The 23301-nt window shown below is 46.2% G+C and overlaps 1 protein-coding gene across 2 annotated transcripts in view; it reads right to left on the bottom strand.

Moving 5' to 3' along the window:
• Nucleotides 1–12361: 12361 nt before the first annotated feature.
• Nucleotides 12362–23301, bottom strand: part of ZNF646 (zinc finger protein 646) — a 141343-nt gene continuing 130403 nt past the window's right edge. For both annotated transcript variants that reach the window (XM_078652490.1, XM_078652489.1), the window contains one exon: nucleotides 12362–20186. In XM_078652490.1, the coding sequence (XP_078508616.1) occupies nucleotides 12770–19975 (7206 nt within the window). In that variant the 5' untranslated portion in view covers nucleotides 19976–20186 and the 3' untranslated portion in view covers nucleotides 12362–12769. The remainder of the gene's footprint in view (nucleotides 20187–23301) is intronic.

Below are 23301 nucleotides of genomic sequence, written 5' to 3'. Positions count from 1 at the left end.
CGCTGCAATAACCTGAGGATCGCCAAGACCACCAACATAGGCCCCATGGAGGCATATGTGGAACGGGTATTATCGAACCTCTTCGGCAGAGATTGTTTTTTTTACCACTTTTGCAGTGGAGCGGGCTCACAGATCCCTGGCCCCCAGATCAGCTCCCGGCGCGCCTTCATGTCTTATCATTGCGTGACTGCTTAACTATCATGACAGAGATGTTGCCCTGCACAAAGCCCGGTGGTGGAAAGCCTGCAGTATCAGGGAATGACACTTTTGCTCTACCCAGACTTCACGCCAATGGTACAGGAGGCTTGGCGCAAGTTTCAAGATATCAAGCGGACCCAGAGAAATGAGAATATCCGCTACGCCATGTTATATCCGGCACACCTTCGGGTTCAGATTAACGTTAAAACTACTATCTTTGACAACCCGGCAGAGCAGCAGACTTTTGGAAATGCCACAAATCGGGTAGAGCTGCCTCCTCTGGAAAGTAATGCCTCATGGTTTGCGTATATTTAATTGTTAATGAGACACTTACCGGACACCCAGAGGAACACTAGCTTGGTCATGGTATCAGGAACACTTAAAGGTCGATGTGTTATGATGCTCTTCTTTTTCTTTCTTACCAGAGGCACACTCATCATCGTGTTACTGTATGAGTGCAGCTACATGTATATTAGGTCTTAGTGTTATCAGATTTCGTGGTTTGCTCTGGGCATTGGTGCCCCCCTAGATCTCGTACTATTCCTATTTAGTGTGGGGTTGTTTCTTTCCTTTCTCCTTTCTGTTAAGTTAAAATGTGCTGGGATTCCCTGGATATAGGTTGGGTGGATAGCCGATGTGGGAGGGGGGTGGGAGCACTGGTTGAGTAAGTCTGATTTAGTTTTTTTGTTTACAGGCTATGAAGGATCACAACGGTTGGCTATCCAAATACGATCATAATGACAAACTAGACGGCATACTATTGCACCTACTGTAGTAGGGACGGGGGGCGGACCGGGGGACTTGAGCTGCAATGCGTAACATGGAATGTTAGAGGACTGTCGAACCCATGTAAGGGACGGCAGGTGGTTGCCTACCTAGCTAGACACAACATACATGTTTCATAACTGCAGGAGACTCATTACGCCCCAAAATTAGATAACAGATTTGCTGCTGCCGAGGGTGGTAATCGATTTTTCGCTGCTTACAGGACTTATTCCCGTGGGGTTTGTATCTTGATTCGTAAGTCACTTCCCTTCAAGACCCAGACTGTGATTAAGGATCCGGAAGGCCGCTACTTAATGGTGGCGGGGACCGTAGGTAAGCAGCGCCTACTATTAATAATGTTTACACTCCTAATGTGGACGCCCAGGGCTTTTCGCCAACATCTCAACACACATCACGGTCAATCCAATTGAATCTATCATATTTGGGGGAGAAGTGTGGCTCACCGGTTAGAGGAGGCAGACCCGAATGCAGAGATCAGACCCGGGACCAGGGTTCAATTCCCGACACGGCAGGGTCTTGAGCTCATAATGTCCACGGACTTGATAATTCTCGCCTCGGTGCCTACTCGATTCGTGGATTCACACTCTGCAACTCTGGACAATAGCTTGCTTAATCTCCACTACGGCCCCACCGCGATGGGATGCCTGGTCTTCACCTTGGGGATGCCCAGTAGGGGTAATCTCGCAGGGAAAGACCAGGACGGGTTCCCAAAGCAAGCGCCTTGAGACCTCACGGTGATAAGGCGCTATACAAGAACGTATGATTACGATTACGATTACTTCAACTTCACATTGCAACCCGGATCCGACACGAGGGGCACTGGGCACAACACACAGCCTTGCTCCACGAAGGAATTTGAGACACTGCTACACACACACCTTCTGGCGGATGACTGGCAACATCGGCACCCATCGGCTCAGGGATATTCATTTTACTCGGCAACGCATGGCAGCTGGTCCCGTATTGACCAATTGTCCATTACCCTTGATCTACTTCTCAACTTACAGGAAGTGGATCATCTACCACACACCCTATCAGACCACTCACTGGTGCTGCTGGCACCTGTTCTACCTACTGTTGTGTGTCCCTCTGTGTTTTGGAGTTTCCCAGCTGAAGCGTTACTAGACACCGTTTTCAAGAGTGAGGTGCAGGACGAGATTGTAGAGTACTTTAAGATAAACACTGGCTCTGTACCCCGCTAACCTACCTTGTGGGAGGCCTTCAAGATGTATATCAGGGGCATCTGCATGGCCAAGCAGGCTGGGATGCTCTGCACAATTCGCCAGGATCTGGATGCCACTGAGTGGGAGCTACGGGATCTGGATGTTCCAGTCATTGACGGGTGCGGCCCCTTCTCTGTTGCATCACCATGCTAAACTATAGGGAGAATTTCAGGAGTTAGCACATTAGGAGACAGCTTATTTGAGGAAGTGTGCACGCGACTGGGTGTACGGGGAGGGAGAGTGACCGGGACGCACTCTGGCATGCTTACTTACTCATAGGTACCAAGTTACATACATTACGCAACTCCAGGCTACAGACAGCACTCAGGTCATGGATGGTGCTGATTTCAGTCGATCTTCTTGTCCTATTACACTCGCCTTTATACCACATGTTTGCCACCAACGGGTTAGGCACTGACATGAAATAGCGATGGTTCGATAAAGAAAGCACAACAACAGCTCCTCGCCTCACCTATTGGTGCAGACGAGATTATAGAGGCCATAGATAGCCTGGATGGTTCGCGAGCCCCCGGCACAGATGGCCTCACTGGCACATTTTACAATGCTGGAAGATTTCCTTGCACCTCAAAGGGCCTGGCCTGCCTCTGACAAAGCGGTCTCCACCCCATGCAGGGAAATCACACCTGAGTAGGCAAAACTAGTTCTGGCAGGGCACGGACACCCTCTGCCTAGAGGATCAAAGGATTTTTGGATACAAATAGTGGGGCCCAGACCCCTGAACTTTAGAACTCATCTAGATTAAGAAGACTGCCAAGAAGAGCCGGAGAACCTGTGAGGAGGAATGACCGATTTGCTGTGTGCTTTGCTGGGCTGACCTGCAGTGACTGCTTCTGTCTTGGGCAGTGATAGGCCAGGACTAGACTTTCTGCAACCTAATTTGTGAGTCTCTCCAAGGGCTTGAGGTAGAGCTTGCCCCCTGTTCATGAAGTCTCAGGAACCGGAAAGACTTCAAGCTCCACTGCTTGCAGCACTGGGGTCTGTGTGTTTTGTGCTGCAACAGAGGAAAAGTAACACGACGATGTCTACGACGCCGCTGCTGACTCAGTGACCTGATGGCACCGTAGAGGGCACTGCCGCACGCAAACCTGGTCTCACGGATGATGCCTGCTGACGCCGCCACCAAGCCGCTGCTCGCACCACGACCTGTAGGCACCGTACTGCGCACCGCCTCGCTTCACGCCGAAGCCTGGGCACCGCAGAGAGCACTGCTGCAATGCCACACCGTGACCCTGGTCTCACCGACGATGCCTGCTGATGCCGCCACCGAGCCGCAGCTCGCACTGCGACCTGTGGACACTGCACTCTGCACCGCCTTGCTTCACGACGACACCTTGGCCTCCCCGATGCCACTCCACGCCAAAATCGACGCCCCTGCTTGCACAGAGGTTCGAGGGCACCGCTCGTAAAGTTACACGACGTACCGCCCTCATCCCGCACCGCAGCCTTGGCCTACTGACGCCAGCACCATCAATTCCCGTTCGTCAGCCGACGACAGCGCTTCAGCATGCTTACACCGTGACGAGCACCGCCTTCATCTCGCACTGCGACCCTGGCCTCACCGACGACGCCATCGGCCGCCGCCACCGAGCCACTGCTTGCACCGTTACATGAGGGCACCGCATGACGCACCCAACGCCAGCGCTCCTGATCCAATAGAGAGGAGCTCGACCTGCAACGCGAGTGACTTCAAGGGCCTCGGCGCCCTGCATCTCTAACAGGTACTGTTTGCGGGTCCTCCCGACACCGTAGCTGGTTCACGACCAGCCTGAACTGTTTGGATTTGTTTGCTCACAATGCCGTGATAGCCCCGGACGGAGCTATCGACATCAAGGAACTGCTTTTTTTAAAGAGTATTTTGATAATTGTAGATTTTTAAGTACTGTATTGTGGACTCGTTTTTGGTCTTGTATATAAAAATATTGGCTATTTTTTCGAAACTGGTGTGGTGTCCTTTTGTAGTGCTTACACTGTATTACTGTCGGCTATGTGCAAATGCTTTACACACTGCCTCTAAGATAAGCCTGACTGCTCCTGTCAACCTACCAAGGGGGTGAGCAGAGGTGATTTTAGGAGTGTAACTCCCTTATCCTGACTAGGAAAAAGGGTCCCTATTTGGACAAAGGTGCAAGCCCTTGCCAACTAGAGACCCCATTTCCAACAATGTCCCTATTCCACTCAGTTTCCTTTTTTAGCACTCTCAGGGGGATGTTAACGGGACTGATTTGGGCGGGGACAGGCACGGGTGGGTTGGCAGACTAATTCAACCCTTCGAAAGAGGAGGGTTTGGAGTACCCGACTTTTACTATATGGTGGCAAAGGCGCATTATGATTATTTTTGGTACCACCCGGACGAGCGCCTATAATTCCAAAAGCCAGAGCACACACATGCCCGTCACTATCCTCTCTCTACTATTCTCCCTCTCGGGCTTAGGAGAACACCGGCTGAGATCCATACACTACAAACCTCCATACACTACAAACCACAGGTTGGGCTTGGGGGCATTTGCGCAGATACCTGTGGGCTGACCGTCTGTACTCCCCGCATTTGCCGGTTCTGAATAATTCCTGGATACCTCCCACGACTGAAACACTGACGCAACATGCACTCACCCGCTGTCAGATACAAAATATGGGGGTATGTTCAGAGACGGTGACTTGCGCACACTGGCGGACTTGACAGGTGATCAGGATGTAACCACACTAGGTTTTCTCGAGCACAGAACGCGAATGGCACTGGTAACTGCACTGCACCCCGAGACAGAGGAACCTCCTGAGTACCCCCACTCACAATTATTATTACACCTGATGGTGTACACTTAGTCTCCAGAATATATCGTCAGGCGCAGGCACTATGACCTCTGAGGGATGGTGGGGCTCGCGCTGCCTGGGAGGGAGATCTAGCGCAACCCCTGACAGCCAAGATGTGGGCCTATTGTTATGAGCAGACAAGCTTAGTGTCAAATATATATAAACGTAAGTTTCTGCACTTTAAGTACCTGCATAGAATCTATGTCACCCCCGTGTTGCTCGCAAAGATGGATCGTACGAGGCCAGATAGCTGCCAGAGATGTGTGATGGCGCATGCTGACTTTATTCACTTGGTATGGAACTGCCCTGTTATTCTGGCATTTTGGGAGGCGGTGTTTGGGAATCTAGAACAAATGGTCGTAACGGAGCTTCCCCACACACTATTGTTGGGGTATGTACTCCCTTTGAGTCCGGGGGCGGGGGGTGGGTAGGCGTATCACCGCAATTGCATTGTTGCTACCTAAGCGACAGGTTTCCCTAAATTAGGGTGGAGCCGCACCCCCGCTGGTGGGACCCTGGCTGAGGGATTTGATGTATTGCGACACTACTAGTGATGTCTATGCGTCTTTGCTGCTTCTCGCTACCCGCCCCAAAACCATCTGGCAACCACTACATTCTTATATATTACTCCACCCTAAACTCACTGACTAAAATGTATTTCGTGATGACATGATTGTTGGGTCAGCCGACTGGTCCTGTGGATCAGGATTGCCAAAATATCTTTGCTACAAGAGCCTATGTTGTTGTTTTATTGCTGATGATTATGGAGCTATTGCTGCTATGCAGAACTTTTCTTTCTATCCTTCATCAATTGATTCATATGCTCCGCATTGTATGTGGAATGACTTTTTTGTTTGATGTCTTGAAAAATTGCAATAAAAACAATTAAAAAAATGAATTATAGTTTACCACAGGGAGGCTCCCCAGTTAGGCAGAGATCTCTGTATGGTAAGGTATAGGGAAAAGTAAATCGGTTTATTAGAGTTCGAAAATAATTGGGAAAATATGTTTATGTTAAATAACAATTAACAATAATTATATATATTTATTTCAGATGCAGAACTAAATCAAACAAGGAAACTGCAAAAAAAAACTGAGGCCTCTTGGTGGTGATATGGTCTTACCTTCCAAAAGAATGAAAGCCGTGAACCCATCTGAAACTCGGAAGGAATCACAAAGGGAAGTGAGAGTTCAGATAATCGAAAACAAATGACATGGGTCCAAGAACACAAGTAATACTTACATTTCCACATTTCTGGCAAATGGTGACATGTTAATATTATAACTGGTATGTTCATCACACGTGGAAGAGAATGTTTTGCTTACTGACTACCAAGAGGTGCCACCAAAGTACATTGGTTTAGTCTTTTTCAGTCAATTAAGAAACGAAAATATTCTGTAATTGAACTTACCTTATTTTTTCAAAGCCTTAACTCCCCAAAAAAAGAGAAATGGACATCACAGAAGCTACTAAAGGAGCACCATGTTTATATGTGTGTTCCTTAGAGTTCCTATGTTACAGTTTTTAAATATTTATCTCCTCACTTACCCAGACTAGTTTCTCTTTGTCATCAATGCAGTACCACATCTGAGTACAATCTGATGACCGCCAGTTACACCATTATGTTGGCAAATGAACCAATGTTCATTCCACCTTTAAAAAATGACATTCCTGGATTGACTTTATCCCAACTATCTCACGCCAAATGGTTCCAGACTTTACTTTAAATTTGTACTTGGCAGCTCTTTTGGGAGGGCGCGTGGGGGAATGCATCTATTCATTCTACCCAAGTATGAATATTTCCATTTGGTATCTGGGCTAAATGAGCAATGCACCCCATCCCTCTTTTGAATGCAACTTCTCTGAAGTGCCCTCATCGTCTTTTTGCAGGGTCCCCTGTTTTCTCATCAGCCTAGGGTCCACCTAGCACCCAATTTGGGCATGCTACACTAAATCATTTACATTTGTTGACCTTTGCTACATTTGCCTTTGGTCAGTTACGTCACATTAACATGTTAATTTCAGGAATGGATAACCATTGCTTCAACATATACATGATCAACACATACACACATGCTTATGTCTGGCGTTTGATGCACTGTCTTGTGATTCAAGGCCACCTAATGCATTGTTGCCATGAACATGGCCAAACATGGAATGCAGTAACACTGATGTTCCTAATGTGATTCCAAATGCAAAACAAACGCACTTTCAGAGTAGAAGTGCCACTAGTTTACGACAGGGTTGATTCAGAAGGATTAACTTTATCCTTCATGAACACACAACAATAGACCTGGGTGTAAAAATGTTGGTACGACTATAAGAAATTAGCTGATAGACGGTGTTTCTGACAAATCCACAAGGAAAAAAATGTTCTTTTTTAAGGATGAGAACCCTCACCCACCATGAAGTGGTATGCTCCATCCTAGGGTTCCTCCTCCCACCCTAACAAATGTTGGGGTGTGGGCTACAACTCCCAAAATAGGAGGAGCTCTTTGATGTTTTGCGTCCTACGAAATGTGAACAAAATGTGTGGGTGAGATCAAAGGAGCGTGAAAACGTGGAAGAAAGTAAAACTAACGCCTTATCAGACCTTTTATTCTGGTCTGTTAGGGACAGGGTTAAAAACAAGTAGAGTGAGGCATGAATATATATGTACTATATGTACTTTTGCCTTGAAACGCGTCGGCTATTGAAATAATTATCAGCAAATTGGTGCGAGTGATGCAAAGATACACCAAATGGTGGGCAAACTGCGTGTGCCTTCCTGAAGCTTTCGGGCCTTTGTTGAACCATTAAATGACACGGCAGCCCTGCCGTGAGGAGGAGCACCATCCCTGCGAAGTGGCGAGTGGGAGGCTGCGGATTGGAACTGTCTCTTAACCTGATGCAGTGCGGTGAGCCAAGATGTTAACTACACCCGCCCGAGGCCCTGAACCTTACTATAAGGATTATAAGAATTCAAATGGACATAAATGTATACACACCACTGAGGGAAAGACTGTAACTCGTTTTGGGGACTATATGTCCCAGAATGCTCTAACTAAATACCAGCATTAAGCCAAGCCCACAAGGGGCCAATCAAGGAAATAAAAGCACCGGAAATATTGTAAAAACGAGTCGTGTTGCATTTGTGTAAATACATCCCAGAAGAAGAGGTACTTTTGCCTTGAAACGCGTCGCGCATTCACCAGGACCTCCATAAATCACTCCGCTAAAAAGTGCAACTGTAAAGGAAAGAAAATATAATGGTACAAACACTAGTCAGAAAAGGATAAAAGAAATCCACCTCTCTGGTACCCGCAGAAGTCAGGCTTTATAGGTTCCTCTCAAGGCTAACCCTTGTTGGAAACACATACAGGGCTCAAGCCATATTCATCGTCAACCAAGCCGGGTTATAGTAAGTCTTTGTATCTTTTACATTGAAGGTATACTTAAAACAATTCCAGCCAACCCAGACAACTATGTGCAATGCTTAGTGCGTCTCAATAACCATTCGGTTCCTACTATCACCTTATCTTTATGTAAGCAAACCCACAAAAACTGCTCGTGTGCCGTCTTATTTCTTAAATACAGCATTTCTTCCAAAATCAAAAAAGAAATTTGTGAAGCACAGCAATTTTCTAAGATAGGAACTATTATGTCTCAACTTCTATTGTTTTATTTTCTTCTAACAGATCTTTAGAGTTTTACTAATAAAGTAATCTGCATCACACTAACTAGGCATTATATTTTAAGCAGAAAACATATTCATTTTGTAAGTACTATTAATAGATGGATGAATGAAATCTCCTCCCCATGGTACAACTAGGAGCTAATAGCATAGTGAAGATGTCTCAGTTCTGTGGCGAGAAAAATGGAGTAAAAAACCCTCAACTTTGCATCTGAATCAGCTACGGAATTAAAGGAGAAGATAAAAGTTTACCATCTTTGAGGTGAAAGCCTCATTCTTTAGGTTTCAATTATATGATGCGAGAAACCACCATAGAAAACTATTTGACATCATCAAGCAGCAATCATACCCAACCACCAAAATTGTTGGCAACACTCCAAAGGATAGATGCGAGGCAACTTCTTTGCTGAAGAGATAAGATCAAATTCTCGCTACCAAGTACTTCAGCAGACAGCCTTTTCCTTCCTCCTTACCCAGAGAACAACGCGTCCTGGTGTGAATTCAGAGAAAGTGACTGAAACCAAATTCAACAGGGCAAGTGCTAACACAAGACCCGTAGCACCCTACATCTTACTCAAAGAGATCAGTCCTCACATCTGCCCTTAATGGGCGTAAGTGATCAATTCCTTGCTTACTCAAGGTTTTGTTCAAGACTGTGTGAAAATAGGACAAGGCCCTCCTCTTCTGCAAAATACAGAAGTCCACCCAAAAGATTTGAACAACTTCTTTCCTGTGACCAACCTCCCTTTTCTAATGAGAGTTTTGGAAAGCGGTGTTTTGGCTCAACTCTGACAATTTAATGAGTATAAGAACCTGCTAGATGACCACCAATCTGACTTCAGAGCAGGCTGCCGCAAAGAAACAGCTGCTCTACAGATTATGAACAATGCTCTTCTAAGTCTGGGCATGGTTGACTCCTGTCTACTCACTTTCCTTGTCCAATCTTTGGCATTCAATACAGTTAAACCTGACACCCTAACTAATACACTGACGGAGAGTATGAGGATCACCAATAAGTGCTAAGCTGGTTTTCCAAATATCGAAAAATATGTCCCAACAAATCAAACTGGATACGGCCCTGTCGGATCCAACTCCTGTCATCCAAGAAGTTCCACAAGGTTCCATGCTGTCCTCTATCTTCTTTATTCTGTACTCGGAACCCCTGACAACAATCCCGAATACCTCGAAACTCATCCACCATCACTACATTGACGACAGGCTGCTCTATCTAAAAGATTCATCACTGGAAGATATTTTCTTAAATCAAATTCATACAAGTTTGGCTGTCACTAAAACACCTTAAGCTGAGCCCTTTGAAGACAGAATTACTCATTATCTCAAACCCTAACATAACAGTCCTAGTTCAAGATTGGCTTCACTTGCTAAATGACCCAAAATCAGCGATTCTACAAAATCACTGTGGCTCACCCTAGACAAGAAACGAAACCTGGTGGCTCACATACAAACTACTAAAAGAAGCACTCAACACCAACTCAGACTTCTGAAAATCAAACCCTTCATTCCCCAAATTAATTTTAAAAATGTGGTTCTACCTCTAGTTATATCAAGACTGAGCTACGGTAATGTGCTTCTAACGGGAATTCCAAAAACACCCTTTGAAAGTAAGTCTCAAAGTAACAGCAAGAATGGTTTTGGGAGGCACTTTAAACCCAGTTCTCCTGTTCTCATCTCTCTCACCTGGCCCCCAATTATAGACAGGTGCATTTTCAATGAAGTCTGCATCAACCAAAAAAATTCTTCCACCTTGGCCTCTAAATTCACCTTTTCTGAGGGGTAGCTGAATGCTGAATGGTGCAGACTCTCTCCTTCTGGAACCTCCTAAGTTCAAGAAGCAAATTACCAACTCCTGGTCCTCCTTTGGATGCGCATCCAGAGTATAACATTTTATTACCCAAGAGATTTCTACAAACAAGTTGTTCAGTTCCTTCAAGGACTTAAAATCCCAACAGATTGAGATGTATTTGCTTAAAAAATCCCTCTAACTGTATGTTCTCTGTAAATAGTTTCTGTATTGCTGGCACACTATTTCAGAGCTACTTAATTTGCTCTACATTATTAAGTAACTGGTAAATCCAGGGTTTACCCCACGTTAGCTTGAGAGTTATGTTGTTCACTGATGCATCCTAGGTACTTCTTGCAGTTATTTTTTTACTGTAACTTTCTATTGACTTACTGTACAGAGCTCCGATATCTCGGAGTCTTTTATGTAAAGTAAATCCAGTATTTGTAAAGCGCACAGCTACCCGTAGGCATCCCGGTGCTGGGGGCCGTTGGGAAGATTAAGCAAGCTATTGCCCAGAGTCACATGGTGCTGGGCAGACCCCTGCCGCCGGTGCTGGGGATCGAACCGTGATCCCCAGGGTCCGGCGTCAGTAGCCAGGACCGCTGCGCCACACCTCTTCCCTTTATAAAACTGTCAATAAATAAAATAAATAAATGAAAACTATTACATTTAGTGATAATGTTAGTAAAATGATTAATATGCTCACAACATATTATTAACCAAGTACTTTGATAATAGAGGCATATCTGTAAAGTTTATTAAAACAACTTTACGTTGACTTGTAACCTCCAGACGTTGATTCTTAGCAATGGCTAGCTATTTGAAGCTGTTTTACAGCGTTTTGATGTGTACCATAGGTATCACAAATTCCCCAAAATATTTTAATTATCTCTTTTTAACCGGTATCCACACTCCTTAATTGAGAAGATAGCGGTTACTGGTTTATCATTACGTTTTCTGAATCTCTATTCTATATATTTTTCATTCTGATTATCTCTTCTCGGGTTTGGCCCAGAGTCATCAAGGAACACAAATGTAAAACATGATAGAGCGGTGTTAAAATGAAAAGTGAAACTATAAATGAAGAAGATTATGGCAACAGAGATAAGTATGAGTTTAGAAACTACAATTCTTAAATCTGGAATTTGTTTCTGTATAATGCAAGTTGAACCATTTATACTATTTGAGAATCGTATATTGCTCGATGGTGGAAAAGACAAATATAAGCGTAGAAACTAAAGACAGATCAGAATCAGCAGTCTAGTAAACGAGGGCTCAAACTACTGCTAAATGTTACCACCTGCTAGGAAACATCAGTGGCACCATTTTCTGAGTTTCTTCTATAGAACCAAAAGCAGCAGAGAACCGCAATAGTTGGCTTCCATTTTAATTCATAATGGACATCCACAGCCTATCTATTTTACATGTGCAAACAGAATATATTCCGCACATACCTCGCAAATCCATTGGTATTTTCAGTTATAAAAAAACAACAACAAAAAGAACATTTAAAAAACCCTAAAAAAAAAATTCTAAAAAACAATTACTTTCAGACATATTTAGTTTTTCAGGGAGTGTTGGTTTTGTGACTGTTGCCCTTTAAGAGTTGCTATTTCCCCAGTCCAGGTTTCAATCCCAATTGCTTTAAAGAAGAGTATACTGGGGGCTGCACCTTTCTCCCAGCAGTACCCTAGAGATGGTCTGTTTCTGGGAAAAATACCTAATGAGAAAATGCCTTAAGGGAGAGACAACTTGAAAGGAAAAACAAAAAACGAGGCTCTGTTGGCTTGTGAGTAACAATAAAGTAGACTTTTCTCTAAGCCCAAAAAACACTTTTTCATCAATTCTTTCATTCATAGTGCTTTTTTATTAATTTGCACCATTTTCAAATTGTACACTATAGTTATTTTATCTTCTAGTTGTGTTCAAATGTTCATGGCACGCACGCATTCTTTAAAAAATGCATCCTAGTTAGCTGCCGCATAAGGGAAGGACTAAATGAAATGTTTCTGCATTCATCCACCACTTCAACACCTTTGATGTTGGCAAAATTTCGTGAGGCATTTTGAGCAACGTTTTAAAAAGTGGGAGCCTTTGCGGCGACATGCCTTACCCCCCTCCCCCCTGCCCATACAAGTATGTGAACAGCAGGACTGTTTTGGAGGACAGTGCAGGCTAACTTGTAACTTTCTTTTCACTGAAAATGAGTGACGTTTCATCAAAACGCTAAAAAAAAATGGTCTACTTTCAACCACTCAGGTCACTTCTACCATGACATTGGGAGGTATGCCGTCCTGCAGAAGGATTCCTTCCCCGTCCTTATGAAGGAGTTGGTGCTTTTGGAACGTAGACTTCCTAAAGAACCTCTTGGGGCACTGACGGCAAGGGAAAGGCCCGCCTTGCATGTGGATCCGGCGGTGGCTGGCCAGCCGGCTGGACACGCGGAATGCCTTGCCACAGTCTAAACACTTATAACGGTTCTGGTTGAGGTGGATCCGCAAATGGTTCTTCATGGCCAGCAGATTGAAAAACTGTTTTTGGCAGGTGGGACAATAGTAGACTCCTGTTGTGTGGGTTTTCTTATGGTTCAGTAGGCTACCAGCATGGCGATAAGCCCGATCACATTGGTTGCATTTGTAGGGGCGCTCCTCCGCCGTTGCGCTGTCGCCTGCTGGCTCTTCTGTGGATGAGGCTGAGAGGTCAGCTACCCCTTCACTAAGGCCATTAAAGGGAGCTTCTGGGTGTTTGATCACATTACCTTTTTTATCCTGGCCTCCTGTCTTGTTGTGTACATGCTGATGCTGCTTGAGGCTCAACTTACTACTGAAACCACGTTGACAGACCGGACAACTGAATGGCCTTTCCCCGGTATGGACGCGGTTGTGAGTAATCAGCTCCCGAGATGCTCTGAAGGCTTTCCCGCACACTTGGCACTGGAATCGCTTTGTAGCAGTGTGAATACGGATGTGGTTCCTGATAGCCATGGGGTTGAAAAACTGCTTCAAGCACACAAAGCACTTGTATATGCCTGAGGTGTGGGTGTTCTTGTGGTTTAGCAGGCTGCCAGCATGGCGGTAGGTCCGTCCGCACACAGTGCATTTATAGGGACGTTCCTCCGATTGACTGGGGGTGGGGCATCCATTCGCATTGTCTTGTTTCAAAGTCCCAGCTTCAGGTTTTTGGTTAAGGCCGACGGTGGTCCCTTCAGGATCGGACTGAGTGCTCTGGATAGGGAGTGAAACCATCATGGAGGTTGCATTGGGAGGTTTTTCACAGTGATGCGCCTCCAGCTCATCAAAGGTGCTGAAAACATATCTGCAGGATTTGCAAATGGGTTCACTATCCTGGTCACTGAGGTTTTTACGGTCTCTGCCAATTTCCTTCTTCAAAATCCTAATGCGTCGTCTTGCCACTTTTCTTTTTTTGCTTGTTATTTGTATATTCAATGGCTTCTCTAGGACATCACTTCCAGAATGTTCTTGTAACAGCTCACCTTTTCTGTGCTCCATCTGATGCTGCTCAAACAGTGTTTTTCCCTGGATGCTCTGACCACAGAGATCACATTTGTACTTTTTTAGAGTGTGGAGGAGCTGGTGTCTGGTCAGCTGCCTCTGCCACTTGAAAGCTTTGCCACACTCTGGGCACACGTGTCGCTTAACTTCAAAGTGAACGCGCTGGTGGTTCTTCATGGCCATGAGGTTGGGATAGGTTTTGTCACAGATGGTACAGCAATAATGGCCCATGGTATGACTCCTTTTGTGGTTCTGCAGGCTCCCCGCATGTCGATAGGATCTCCCGCATTGCTCACATCGGTATGGACGTTCGTCTGGATCAAGAATCTTTTTAGGATGCCGCTGCTTTAAACGGACCTTCTTTTCAGCTGTGCCACCACCGGGCTTACTATCTGAGGCTCCAGAAGGAGAAACTAGTATCAGCCCATCCAGAAGACGGAGTGGAATCTTCACCTCCCGTTTACCGTTACGGTTTGACCTTCTTGCTTGAGCAGCTTTGTCTCTGTGCATCTTCTGATGAGCAAGAAGCTGCTTCTGGAGCCTGAATGCTTTTCCACAATCTGAGCACTTGTACCGTTTCATTTCAAAGTGGATGCGGTTGTGGTTTTTCAGGGCCATCATGTTAAAGAACCCCTTCTGGCACACACTACAACGGAAAAGCCCAGTCTTATGTGCCTGCTTGTGGTTAATTAGGCTTCCTGCATGCCTATAGCGTCGATCACACACCTCACATTTAAAAGGACGTTGTTGGAGAGAACCCTCTTCCAACTCCTGGGAGCTGTTCTTATTATCTGCGGCAGAGGTTTTTTTGGTGTCATCAACAATAAAGTCTGAGTTATCTCCATCTGGGCACTGGCTAGAATGCCCTGTGCAAGAATAAGTCTTGTGATTTGCAAGTTCTACTGCACTGTCACAGATCTGGCTGCTTGAATCACATATTTTGGGCTTAGTGTCAACTGCGTCAAGCATACTGTGCACTGCTGATCTATCAACTTTTCCAATAACTGCATCTGACGTTATATTAGGTACTGCTAGGTTCAGTTTGTGATCTAGTGAAGCATTCTCCAGAACACCACCATCACAATTCTTGCCACAGTGGAGACTATTAGTGACTTCAATGGAACAGTCTTTGTTATTGCTAATCTTGGTGCTCATTTCAGTACAATGGGCATTACCATTTGGTGACATAGCATTGCTGTACAGTTTATTATCCTGGTGAGCATCAGGCTCCTTCAAAGAATTGGAGGATGAATGTTCCACTGGTACAATGCTTTCTCCGGGATTGTGACTGACACTTGCACTTCTACCCAAATGGTTGTTTTTGCTGGATGCCTGGAATGGTTTGAGCTCATCATTAGTATTTGCTAGCTCCTTACACTTGGGGTGATGGCGAAGGTGATTTCGGTATGCCGCAAGATTGGGATACTGTCTTGAACAACCTGAACACTGATAATCGCCAATCAAGTGAGTCTTCTTGTGATTGACCAAACTTCCCCCATGTCGGTAGGTTTTCTCACATTGGTTGCAGGCATATGGGCGGCTTTCAGGGCCTTCGTTGACCTTAGGGTCATCAATGAGAAAGTTCGTCTTTGCTATCATCTCTGACTTGCTCACACTACCTTCACCCTCAGATAACTTGCTTACGTCAGAATGTAATTTTTCAAAATCTACACGGGGACAATTGGAGATTTCATTTTCATCACTGTGACTCTCGCTGTGTGCTTGAAGGCTCTCAAGATCATCATAGGTTTTCCCACAGAAGCCACAAATATGTGATAAGTGAGATTCGTTAAAATAAGCAATATCATGCATTTCTCCTTGGGCCATGTCCTTCATTTCATCTTTGAGTCTGCTCAGGAGCTCGCTCTCGGCTGCATGCATATGTAATAAGTCGGAAAGGTGAATCTGTGCAAAGTTACCATCAGTGCTACAATTATATGGATCTTCTTCATACTCTGGTAGTTCTGTTTTGAGTTCCAGGCGTGTGGATGCCCCAGGGTTTCCATGTGCAAACTGATGTTGGTGAAAATCTCCTTCATCAGAGAAGACCATGCCACATAGGCTGCAGTCATATAGTTCCCCCCCTGAACGAGGCTGATGAATCTCACCAGGCAGGCCAAAGAAGTCATCAGTGCTGCTGTTTCCCATTCTGTTGAACTGGGGTTTAGTGTGTGTGCGGATATGGTTCCTCAAGCCCATCAAATTGGGGTACTCTTTAGGGCAAAAGGAACACTGATAGATGCCAATCTGATGAGTGTGTTTGTGATTGACGAGACTGCCTGCATACCGGTAGCTCTTTCCACATTCGTCACACTTGTATGGCCGCTCTTCAGTACTTTCAAGATCTGGAGAACCTTCTGGGTGCTCTTCACTTTTTATGCTTGGATCGGTTTGCATAGCGCTGATGCCAGAAGTGCACTTTTCACCTTCTTCAACCTTAATTGCTTGCTGCAATGTGGAGCAAGTATTTTCACCAAAATTAATCACACCCTCAACCCTACCGGAGTCATTCTTGACTTCTGCTTTTTTTTCACCTCTAGTCTGCTTGCTGGTACTGTCATCTGACAAACAGATCCCTTTGGTGTTTATGGAGTCATTCTTGGTGTCACTGCTGCTGTCACGCTCAGACAACTGGTTCGGGCCATCGGAGTGCAGTGTTTGTAGGTCTTCAGTCAGGTCCTTGAACATTTTAGTTTGCAGGCTTACTTGACTTGCTAGAAATAACTCATCGCTGGTCATTTCAACATCGGAATTGTGATTCAGCTGGCCACCAAATTCAGCTTCATTTGAAATGTCCTTCTCACAGCTAGTGTCCCTGAAGGCAACATCTAAATAGTTTGTTTCAAGAGAGAATAGAGAATATTCAGAGTTTTCCAGCATGCGCTCTCTCTTGGACCTCTGATGAGAACGAAGATGGTTTTTTAGGGTAGCAAAGTTATTAAACTGCTTGGAGCAAACACTGCAGACATAATCACCCATTTGGTGTATTCTCTTGTGGTTGATTAAACTACCTGAATGTCTGTATGATTTTTCACAGAGATCACACGCATACATCCTTTTTTCACTGTCAACTTTAAAGCCTCTACTGAGAGAATCTACTTGTTCTGATGTCTCCTGGGCACTGCCATCTAGCACAGGGCCACTTTCAGAGTTTGTTGCAGATTGTTCAGCCTCTCTTGCTTCTTTCACACTGGATATGGTCGTGCCTTTGTGGATTGGGATGTGATCCTGGGAACTATCAAAGTCTTCTGGTGTTGCGGCCTCTTCTCCGCTTCTGTCTTCACCTGAATCCTTTTCCTCAATCTGTTCCGTCACTTGATCACCAGGAATTAGTCTCAGATGGCTCTGGTCCTTGTAGGAGGACTCCTCATTTGTGGTATACAAGTGGCTCATTGCGTGGATACTATTTTCGGTTACCTCTTGGAGGTCACTGGCAGTTTGGTGATCTTTCAGATCTTTCTGGCTGCTATGTATAAGCTGGTGTGCTTGCCAGTCCATCTCCTCTTTGAATGCCTCACCACACTTAATGCAGGAGTAGATTTCTGCCATCCCTGGTGAAAAAAGGGCACCACCAGTCTCAACAATGCCACTTTTACATTTACCCAGGGGAGACCTGAAGTGCATTCGCACATGGTTTCTCAGAGCCATGACATTGGAATACTGCTTAGGACATATGGAGCATTGGTAAATCCCAGTCTGATGTGTGTGCTTGTGATTCACCAAACTTCCTCTGTGCCGATAAGTTCGATCACAAAGATTGCATTTGTATTGTCTGACACTGTCTGTAGAAGTATCTTGGCTGCTCTGGCCCCCAAACTCAGACACGTTGTCCTCCCCAAAAGTGTGGTTGTGTTCCTCACCAAACACCTGGCTCTGGGAACCAATTACAGATTGCTGAGGTAAAGTGCCATCAGGACATGGCTCCTCCTTCAGGTCAAAGCCAGTAGTCAGCAGACTGCCATCTTCCTTGCCATAGTCTTGATCCTGCATTAAGATTACTTCATCCCCCTGAGAAGGCACAGTTGTGATCCCCCGCTCACGTTTCATTTCCTTGATCTGCTCAGCAACTGCAAGGCCTATAACTCTCTGCTGATCAAGGTAGAACATCAAATCATTTCCCTCCTCTGGCTTCCCTGAATCATCAACAGGGCCAGCCTGGGGGCTATTCTTTAGTAAGGGGAAAGCAGCACCAGTAGCTGGCATCTTAAGGTCTTCGTGCAACGTCTGATGCAGCTGGAGGTCACTTTCACTTATGCAGCTTTCCCCACAGATGTTGCATATATGGGAAGCATCAGTGAAATTGAATGCATCTGAAAAATAATTTGTAGAGTTAAATAAATTACTATCCAGTCCCCGGTTTGCCCTGTTTTTCAAATGGGCACGCAAATGGTTCTTTAGAGCGGCCATGTTGAAGAGCTGTTTGGTGCAGATGGAACAGTCATAGACACCGGTTTGGTGGGTATTCTTATGATTGATCAAGCTCCCTGCATGCCTGTATGTTTTCCCACACTCCTCACACCTATAGGGCCTCTCCTCTGAGTTCTCACTGCTCTGTGGCTCTTCCTTCAAGTTGATGTTGAGAGTAGGCTGATTGTTGTCCTGGGTAATATGTTCTACCACAATTTGTTTGCAAGCATGTCTTGCCAGACTCTCATTGTTGGGGAAGACTTCAGAGCACTTTACACATGACACAGTTATCTCATTTTCAGGCAGCAAGCTGCTATTGGAGGAAATTTCTTTGAAGGGAGCTTTGTCATTCTGTTGCTCAGTCTGAGGCACAGTGGATGGGCTTCCCTCAGTAACAGAGAGCTCACTGATATCACCACAGTGATTGGACAGAGGTTCTTCAGGGCAGCTTTCTTTGCAGTCCTCCTGAAAGGGATTTTGGTAAATGTCTATGTTTGCTGATGGCTCTGTTGCCTCCTCTTCGGAAATGCTATTCTCAGAACCTTCAGAAGTTCCTACCTTCCCTGCTTCTGCTTCCACTGGGATACTGATATGTAGCCTCTTGTGCTGCTGGAATTCTCTTTTAGTGAGAAATCCTTGCCCACAGTATTCACAAACGAAAGCCCTGTCCCCCGTGTGGTGAAGCTTTTGGTGGCTTGCAAGCTCACTCGGGAGCCTGAAGCACTGATCACAGAGGGTGCAGTTGTAGGGTTTGTACTCAGTATGGAGGCGGGAATGGTTTTTAAGGGCCATCCGGTTGGTAAACTCCTTGGAGCATACAGCACACTGGTAGACACCAATAGTGTGACTTTGCCGGTGGTTTGCTAGGCTACCAGGATGCTTGTAGGCCTTGTCACACTGCTTGCATTTGTAGCGCCGTTCCTCACTTTGGACCTGCTGGCCATCTGCTGGAGATTCCATTGCATTACAAGAAAGACTGGCTTCTGATAAGTCTTTTAGCTCTAAGTCGGAGAAATCTGCTGGAACCATTGACTCTGCAATGTAGTTCTCCAAGTTGCTGAGCAGATTATGGTTCTCTCTTATGAGAGGCATGGAAGAGTTCAACTTCTCGTGGACACTCCCGACATCCTCATCACTTGCCATGTCATTATTGTAGTTCATATCACTGTGGACGGCCAAATAGTGGTTGGAAAGCTGCTTCACAGATCGGAAACCTTCCCTGCATTCTGTGCACTGGAACCGGTTATCCTTTGAATGGGTACGCAGGTGGTTCTTTAGGGCCATGGGGTTGGAGAGGTCCTTCTGACAGATCAGACAGGAGAACAGGCCAACCTCATGGGTCTTACGGTGGTTGGCCAGGCTGCGTGCATGCCTGTAGCTCTTTTCACACTGCCCACACTTGTAAGGCCTTTCTTCCTTGTGGGTTTCCAAATGCTCTTCGAGGTCAGGCAGACTGGTAAAGACACTGGGGCACTGGTCGCAGCTCAGTGGTTGTTCTCCCACCATGTCATTTTCATTGGTCCCCATGGCAGTGTCTTCCATATCGCAGGGTGGTGACAACAAATAGACAACGACATTTATGTTTTTGTTTTGAGGTAGTTTTCCTAGAAGCTCTAGAAAGAAGCCTTGCGAGGCCAACAAGGCAAAAATGACTGGTAGGGATGTTGCATCTTGAGCCAACTCAAGGTTTTGTTCAGTCAGAACAAATTGTAGCTGGGCATGGACAACTTCTTAAGGCCTCCAATGGTGTAAGCTGGGTAAAGAATGACAAAAGGAAAGAAAAGAAATAGTTTAGTTTTTAGGCCCTTACAAACACAGCACACAAAACATTCAGTTATATTGCACACTACATGTCGTTATAACAAAGCTAAATTATCAGAAATCCCAAGCTTGGTAAGGTTCACATTCCCTTGTACAGGGCTGTACATGCGTAGGTACCAAGTGATGGGCAGGTTGATAACTCAATGAGAAGATGGGAACATAAGTCTTTCAAGCAAAGATCAGGATTCATGTTAAGTGACTACACTGTACTGATTTTATGCAAGAGTAAATATCTACTTCATAAAGTTATCTTGGCCCACAAGTACGTCGGTTTCAATTTGGGAATTCCTAATAGCGATTTTTGCGGTTCACTATAAGGTAAGCACAAGCACCTATGTACTAATGTGTCTTTGACACATTTAGCGATTCCTAATGGGGTCACAATTGACCTACCTCGTTAATAATCATGAGGCACGTTGCAATTTGTGACCCATTGGGAATCGCTAAAAACACAGGGAAGGTGGCCTGCTTGGGACAGTAGACCACCATGTCTCTGTTTGCTTTTAAATAAAGCAACCTTTTTTTTTAGGTTGAGCCTGGACAGCGCATGCGCTGCTCTGAGAGGCATGCTGTATTCGAGTATAGACTTGAAGCACAAGTTACTCACCTTCAGTAACGATATATCTGTAAGAAACATTAGTTAGTGTTAGATTCCTTACCTTAGAATATCCACAGGCGTCAGACTGGATCCGGAAAGTTTTCATCAGCAGTACCCATGCGCGTCGGTAGATGTCGTCCTGCCGCTCCGCGTCCGTTGTCTGCGTCGTGATCGCCGGAATGACTACGCTGGAGTACTTAGACGCCGCCCTTGCGCGCTGACGTCAGTTCTGTATATAGCTTTCCGCGCTAGGAATGCAGAGCCATGCAAGAAACCGACACTGGTCCCATGAAACTAGGGCCCTGACAGGGAAACCCCTTAACCCTAGATATCGGTTCGCAGAACGGGGAGGATGGGTGGGGCGGTGAGGAATCTAACACTAACTAATGTTTTTTACAGATATATCGTTACCGAAGGTAAGTAACTTGTGCATCTGAAAGAAACACGTTAGTGTTAGATTCCTTACCTTAGAATATATACCTCAGCAATATCAACCCCGTTGGTGGGTCTGCGAACCAAAATCACAGCACAAAATCCTGGAGTACTGAACGGGCAAAGAAGCAGTCTCTCCGTACTTGGCTGTCCAGGCAGTGATGCTTGGCAAACGTTTGCAGCGAGGCCCACATAGCTGCCTGACAAATGTCCTGCAAAGGGACTTCCCGTCCCAAGGCAGTAGTAGCCGCCGTGGCCCGAGTGGAATGGGCACACAGCCCCACAGGAGGTTCCTTTTTAGCCAAGGAATAACAGATCTTGATGCACAAAACGACCCACTGAGAGATGGTCCACTTGTGCACCGCCCGTCCCTTAGCACCCACGTAGCCGACAAAGAGTTGGCCGTCCACCCGGAACTGTTGTGTGCGGTTCAGGAAAAAAAAAAAGAGCGCACGTTTTGGGTCCAGACGGTGGAGCCTCTCTTCCTCTTTCGAGGGATGCGGAGGCAGAAAGAAGGTGGGCAAGGTAATGGTCTGGCCAATGTGAAAGGCAGTAACCACCTTGGGTAGAAAAGAAGGATGAGTCCTCAGAACAACTTTGTCCGGATGGACAGAGAGGAAAGGAGGCTTAGAAGAAAGAGCCTGGAGCTCACTCACTCTTCTGGCAGAGGTGATGGCAACCAGGAAAGCAGTCTTTAGAGTCAGAAGACGTAAAGGACAGTTATGGAGCGGCTCAAAGGGAGCACACATCAGATAGGTTAACACCAGATTCAAGTCCCACTGAGGCATTTCAAAGGGAGCAGGAGGAAACATGTGAGTAGTGCCTTTCAAGAATCTATTTACAACAGGGGACTTGAGAAGAGAAGGCTGATCAGGAAGCCTCAAGAAGGCTGAAACGGCCGATAGATATCCCTTGATAGCGCCCAGAGCAGAGCCCTGCTGGGCCAGGGAAAGAAGAGGAGAACCTCTGAAATAGGGGCAGAGAGGGGATCCACAGCCTTTGCTGTGCACAATGCCACAAATGTGTTCCACCTGCAGGTGTATACTGTTTTCGTGGAGGGATGCCTGGCTGCCAGAATGACATCACAGACTTCAGGAGGCAAGTCAAATGGCATCAACTGTCGCAGCTCAATCTTCAGGCATGTAGGTGGAGGCTGGACAGGTTCAGTTGGAGGACCGTCCCCTGTTGCTGCGACAGAAGATCCTCCTGAAGAGGCAGTCGAATCGGGGGGATCGATTGACATACTGAGTAGCTCGGGATACCAGTATCTTCGTGCCCAATCCGGAGCCACAATGATGACTTGGGCCTGGTCGCCCCTGATCTTCTTCAGCACTCTGGGCAGAAGTGGTATAGGTGGAAAGGTGTACAACTGACCACAACTCCACTCGCGAAGAAAAGCGTCTCCGAGCGAGTCAAACCTTGGAAATTCCAACGCGCAAAACTGATGACATTGCACGTTCTCTTCGGTGGCGAATAGATCTAACCAGGCTCTCCCCACTGCTGAAAGAGACCTTGCACCACATCCGAGTTCAGATGCCACTCGTGATCCATCATGCACCAACGGCTTAGTTTGTCCGCCCTGGCGTTCAGGGAACCTGCCAGGTGTGGAACCACCAGGGTGATGCCCTGATGTTCCAGCCATGTCCAGAGGTGCAGAGCCTCCTGACATAGGGTCCATGACCCCACCCCACCCTGTTTGTTGCAATACCACATGGTGGTGGTGTCGTCTGTGAACACCTGCACTACACTTCCCCGGACAGAGGGAAGGAATGCCTTCAGTGCAAGCTGGATCGCCCGCAGCTCCAGAAGGTGGATATGGAGCCGGGAATCCGCCGGAGACCAGAGGCCTCTGATCTCCGCCTCTCCTATGTGGCCCCCACCCATCCCAGGAGGGACGCATCAGTCACCACTGTGTGCTGCGGTTGGGGAAGGGATCTGCCACTGACCCAATAGCGGTCCGTGAGCCACCACTGCAACGGTCTCGCAGTGCCCTCCGAGATCAGGACGTGGTCGGACA

The sequence above is a fragment of the Lissotriton helveticus genome, chromosome 7 (genome assembly GCF_964261635.1).
Source record: "Lissotriton helveticus chromosome 7, aLisHel1.1, whole genome shotgun sequence".
NCBI lineage: Eukaryota > Metazoa > Chordata > Amphibia > Caudata > Salamandridae > Lissotriton > Lissotriton helveticus.
This window is presented reverse-complemented; position numbering and strand designations above follow the sequence as displayed.